The 6,000-nt window shown below is 40.0% G+C and overlaps 1 protein-coding gene across 1 annotated transcript; it reads right to left on the bottom strand.

Annotated features, from left to right (window-relative positions):
* Positions 1-844: 844 nt before the first annotated feature.
* LOC307220017 (cytochrome c, testis-specific) lies at positions 845-5,916 on the bottom strand. Its single transcript, XM_079983673.1, has 3 exons — positions 5,771-5,916; positions 4,041-4,215; positions 845-1,144 (listed from the first exon to the last, which is right to left on the bottom strand). Exons 2-3 carry the CDS (start codon positions 4,207-4,209, stop codon positions 996-998), a joined length of 318 nt encoding a protein of 105 aa, XP_079839799.1. The 5' UTR covers positions 4,210-4,215; positions 5,771-5,916; the 3' UTR covers positions 845-995.
* Between the last annotated feature and the right edge of the window lie 84 nt (positions 5,917-6,000).

The following is a 6,000-nucleotide window of genomic DNA, read 5'->3' as shown; positions in this document are numbered from 1 at the left end:
GTAGAAAATGAGGGTAGCTTTTTTGTTTGTTTTGCTGTGGAGGGGGTTGTCTGCATTTAGTCTGCATCTTGCTCGGGGGATGGGATGGGGTGGGGGTGTCTTATGCAGCTCGGTGGGGTTCAGCATCATTGGTTTTTCCTCTGTGAACAATATGACCTAAGTATTGTATGTAAGAATGAAGCTCATTTTTAAAATGAAATACAAATTGATCAGAATCTAGTCCCCCGTCCCCCAATAACCTCCCAAGCACTACAGCAGTGTGATCCAACGGTGAGCAGAATCTATACATATCTAATGGTCCTTGCCCTTGAGTTCATTCAAATCAAATGCATTGGTCAGCTCTTTTTCTTTTACTCTAGCAGAATTCTGCAGAGTGCTGAGCAGGTCCCTCGTCCATTGATTTCACTGAAAAGTTGGCCTGAATAAAACATCGCTACTGAAGTGTGTAGGTTCACTTTCCTCAAGGGCAACAGCTCTCTGAAAGGAGTCTATAGCATGACTTGCCGTGTTCGTGACATCTTCTGCTTTTTGCAATTCCTGGCAGACAGGGAAGGTAGGTTTGTTGAGTGATAGGAGCTCTGCTAAATTGTGTTTGGTTTGGTGGGTCATAAGTTGTATATACCTCCATAGGCAGAAGATTGAACCAAAACCACATTTTGCTCTGTTCTGTGGTCTGTTATTGAATTTATTTATTCATTTACTTATTTATTTATTTATTTACTTATTCATTCATTCATTCATTCATTCCTGTGAACCAACCCTGAGAACTTTGTTTTAAACAAAATAAAGTATATTGAAATGTCTGTACAGGGACATGCATATGAAAACAAAAGACAATTAACACTTGTTTTGTTAGGAGACTGAGCACTTGAAAATACAAACTTTTATTTGCCCTTTTGAAGGTAATGTCTTAAAGAGCAAATGCTAGGACAATAAACATCAGATGTAACACAAGAGTGGTGCCAACTGGGAATTATCTGGACATCACAGAGGTTTCATGATGAGGTTGCTTTTTTCAAGTATGCAATGAGATCTGCCCTTTCATTACTCTTTTTAATGCCAGCAAAAATCATTTTCGTCCCAGGAATGTATTTCTTAGGATCCTCCAAATATTCCATCAGTGTGTTTTCACTCCAAACAATACCTGGAAAATTTAGAAAGTGGTGAAATACCAATTTCTAATCCCATGACTGTTTCATCAATTGGTGTCACCTTTACTTTGAGAGATTTCAAAATTTATTGGAACATATATAAAGGAAAATATTTTTGAACAGCTTATGTTATTAATTCCAAAGGTTAAAAAAAGGATTAGAAAGAATGTCAAACAAAAGCCACTTTTCATTACTGTTTGCACACATTTAATACTTAGCATGTATCTGGCATTCTATTTACTTTTGACTCACTTTTTAATAATCAAACTTGGATTCATGAAGTAGAGGATCTCTATATGTTGTATCGCTTTGAACAAGGTAGCTTCTTCTAACATAATCACATTTAAAAGCCAAAATAAAAACCTTCCAAATCATTATTTTCTTGATATTAAAAATTACTTTCTGAACCTAGATGGAAGTTAAGCAACCAAGGTTGAAAACCAACAGGTTGTTGAAATTCCACATACTTCAGCAAGTCTTTCAGTTGATTTTTCCTGAAAATTTGTGCCATCTCAATCTTTTAAATACAGAAAAATGTAATTAAAGCTGGGATTGCACATTGTCCAATGAGATGCTGAAGTGCCCTTATCAAAAGTCCAATGGTCTGTTACTGTTTTTCTATAGTCAGAGCCGATTTACTGGTTGCAACACTGGGGCTACTTTATTCTTATTCTAATGCCCTCTCTATTCTTTTGCTTGTGCCACCTTACCATGGGTAAGTTGCACTGAAGCCATCCACAGCGGTTCAGTGGAAACAGTCACCTGAGGCTCTCCTCTGTGTGTCCCTACCTTCTGTAGTTTGGTGGAAGGTTAACTGAGAAGAAATCCTTTTAACTGGTGACTCACATTTGGAATGCCCTCCTGTGGTGCCTACACTGCTGCCAGTTAGGCATCAGGTGAAAAGCATTCTTATTTTCCAGGCTTTTCAATTACCCTTTCAATTTATTTGAAAACTAATTTGTTGCCCTTCCAGTATAATCCTACTGCTCAGGGTGACTTAAAACAATCAAGAACAACAACAACACGTCATATAAGTAAAATAAGCATGGTAAAAATGGGAAAAGGCTCAGTAGACAACAATGTTATAACTGAAGCTCCATCACATAAAAATAATCCAGTAAGGGGGAAAAAGGGGGAGGGGGAGAACAGTAAGAGAGAAGGCCAAATGGATCTCACAAGGTCATACATTTTACAATCTGGGAGTAGCCACTAAGAAGTCAGTATCTCTCATTGTCTTGTTTCAAACCATCATGCCTTAGTAATGGATAAGACAAGGAGGTCTCTAACATATATCAGTAAGAGAGATTCACTTAAATATGCCTTTGGTAACTTCAGGTTTTCTCACACTTGATCAACAGGTTGAGCTGCTGCTCTGAAGGTTTTTTTAAAAAACCTTCCTATATTAGTTGGTGCCTTGAGACCTATCACAGTTAAAGGTGAAGAAGAAGAAGAGTTTGGATTTGATATCCCGCTTTATCACTACCCTAAGGAGTCTCAAAGCAGCTAACATTCTCCTTTCCCTTCCTCCCCCACAACAAACACTCTGTGAAGTGAACGAGGCTGAGAGACTTCAGAGAAGTGTGACTAGCCCAAGGTCACCCAGCAGCTGCATGTGGAGGAGCGGAGACACGAACCCGGTTCCCCAGATTACGAGACTACCACTCTTAACCACTACACCACACTGGCTCTTAGTAATTAATTTCAAATAAACATAAACTATATAATTGCATACCCTCTGATCCACACTTAAGCTGATTTCCTTGGAACTTTATTCCAAGTAAGTATGCTTAGAACAGAAGCTCAAGCATTTCTGTAAAACAGAGGCCCTCCACTCCGCTCCCCAAAATGTGGAAATATGCACACACACTTGCAGTGAATTATCAGAGGCCATGTCCAAGCAGCTGGCAGTAAGCATGTGCATCCTAGCCTCTGATTGCCAGAATAAAACCTGGGATCTATAACTATTAGCATACACAATCTGATGGCTGTTAGAAGAAATTCAAGAGGAGATGGGCAATTCAGGCAGTTTCAGGAGGTAAATGGCCAGCCTGCAGTTGGCCTTATCAGAATAATAAAATTAATTGAAAATCCAAGGATACTAGCAGTCTAATCCATTTGCTTTAAGCTGTCACAGAGAGAGGCAGTGTGATGTAGTGGTTAGTGTTAGACTAGAAATTGATAGACCACGGCTCAGCCATGAAATTCACTGGGCCAGTTATCCTATCTCACCCTTACCTACCACACAGGGAAGTTCTGTGGATAAAATAGGGGAGAGTGAACCATGCACACCAGCATGAACTGCTTGGAGGAAAGGGAGCATATAAATGTAATAAATAACAATATGGATTGTATGCAGCTAAGTTATTCCCAGAGCCGGCCCACTGAAAACAATGGGCCTATTCTGGAGTATATCATTAACACAGCAAATAGCATTTGCCACCAGGAAGTCTCTGCAAACCTACTAATAACAAAGAAACGCCTGCAGTGCCAATCTGGCTCCTGGCCATCTCAAATCAGCCTTAGGATGCTGCATAGAGCCAGGGACATCATTAGTCCTGCCTCCATCCCCACTGGTACCAAACAAGGGACAGTAATGCAGCTCATGCTCTGGTGCTGTGGTTCTGGCACATTAGGGGCTCTGTGAGATTGATCCCATGAGTGTCCATGCAATGACTGGACCATAAAACTTGCAGTGCACAAGTTGTTAAATCCAAACCAGAAGTTCAAATTTATATTCTTTATATAAAATCAGAAGAATATTTTCAGAATGTATTTCCAAGAGTTGCCAAGTAATCTCCCAGTGAAGTTTTTCCCTTCTCTAACTTTGGATCATGTTTATTCAGCGATACTGTCATGAAGCAACTGATTATCTGACCCCCCTTTTTTTACCTTTATTCTTGTTTGCGTCTGAATAAGAAAATCCTGCAGCTTGTCCTGTTTTTCGGCCAAAGAGACCCCAAAGATTTGGACCGGTCTTGTGCTTCCCACCTTTTTCAGCTGTATGACACTGAGAACATTTCTGAACAAAGATCTTTTTACCCTTTTCAAAATCACCCATGGCAATCTATGAAAAAGAAATGTGGAAAAATAAAACTATGATGTGTTTGAAATGATTCCCTCTTTTTTAGCACACTTGTTTCTCAACGTATGTTTATATTTGAAAGGAAGAAAGCAAAGGAAAACATTATTTTGTGGTGATGGTAGTGTAATGGAACACTGGAAGTACTATTGTTTAATAGAAAGCTAACAATTTGATCCTACACTTATTAACTCATAAGGATATCCTACAGATCTCTGTGAGATATACTTCCAAGTAAGTGTGTACACAAGATTGTGCCCACAGGCTAGTCTTGAGATCACTTACCTAAACATATAGAGTGGGGAGGGATTTACCTTTTAATAAATATGGACAGCATAGATTGTTCTCCTGGTTTTCAGACAGAAGTCATTTGCCAATGTTCTTTTCTCTGCTTATGGCATGCTTACAATGGACATCTGCTTAGTGTGAATTTTAAAAGCTGTACATCACTGGTTTATATGCAGTCACTCGTTTATATGCTGTCACTGGTTTATATGATAGCTGAGGTTTGATGGAAGGGGGCAAGACAAAAAAGGATCCAGCAGTCGACTCATCTGCTTCAAACCTATTATTTCTGCACACGGAGCATCGAACCACCGCCCATGCCTTGAGTGTGCCATAAAAATAACAGGTGATTTGGAAAATGATGCTGGCTTTGGGAAGCTCTACTGAGAAATCGTGAGGATCCATGAAGATCTGACATGTTGTTTCTCCATGGAAGCAATGCTCAGTGGGTTGCCTATGAAAGATTGTTAGTCCCAGCACATGGCCCATAGACAGGGAATTATAGAAGAAAGTGCTCTGTGGAGTGGGGGAGCTCTATACCTATACCTCAAGTGGAACAGAGGGATTAAGCTTTTAAACAAGAGGGTGAAACGTTTCTAGCCACCCAGCCTAATCTTTATTGGAAAAGAAATAAATGGGTGTGCATGTGTAAATAAATAAATAAATAAATGTGCTCTCTCTCATGTGGAATAAGCATAATATACATACTGTATCTGCTCAAAGCTGACTGAATGGGTGTGATATAAACTGGATAACAAAATATTATGGAGGATTACATGCTTTACAGTAAGAATAAAATGAAAGTAGGGGAACAGTGTCTCTCCCCTGAAATTCCTGCCAAGGTAATAGTTTTTTGCCACACAGAAACTAGCTAACACTTTATGGTGGGGTTTTTGTTTTTTAAAAACCCATTCTAATACAATGATTTTATATTCCCCACTGTTTCTGTATTTGACATTGTTTTTAAATACAATATATTTAATGCTGCACTTAATGTAATATACCGTGTTTTATGTGTTCAGTTTTCTTCCTCCCTCTACTAGTTATTAAGATATACCTTTGTATCTAGATATCTATATCTAGATATCACACACACAAACGTGTGGAATAAGCATGATATAAATATCTGCTCAAAGCTGACTGCTGGAAGAAATGGGCGCGATATAAACCGAATAACGAAACGTTCTTGAGGACTAGGCAGAATAAAATGAAAGAAGGGGAACGTTCCCTGTTATCTCTCCCTACCACTGCCTACCTTCAGTCCAGACTACGACAGGGCCCAGCCCCTCCCCCTCCCCGCTAACAAGCCAGTTTTCACCGCGTCGCGCGACTGTCACAACTCGATCGCGCATCTGGCGACAGACGCCGCCAAGGCGGAGAAAGGTTTTTAACGCGTCACAATTAAGCCGCCCAATCACAAGCCACCGTCGGCGGACGTTCTGGGCAGCGATTGGTGCCTTCTGTCGGGGGCGGGGCCGTTCTGCT

Source organism: Podarcis cretensis (assembly GCF_951804945.1).
Source record: "Podarcis cretensis genome assembly, chromosome: 1".
In the NCBI taxonomy this organism is placed as follows: domain Eukaryota; kingdom Metazoa; phylum Chordata; class Lepidosauria; order Squamata; family Lacertidae; genus Podarcis; species Podarcis cretensis.
The sequence above is the reverse complement of the archived record's forward strand: the minus strand, read 5'-3'. Positions and strand labels throughout refer to the sequence as shown.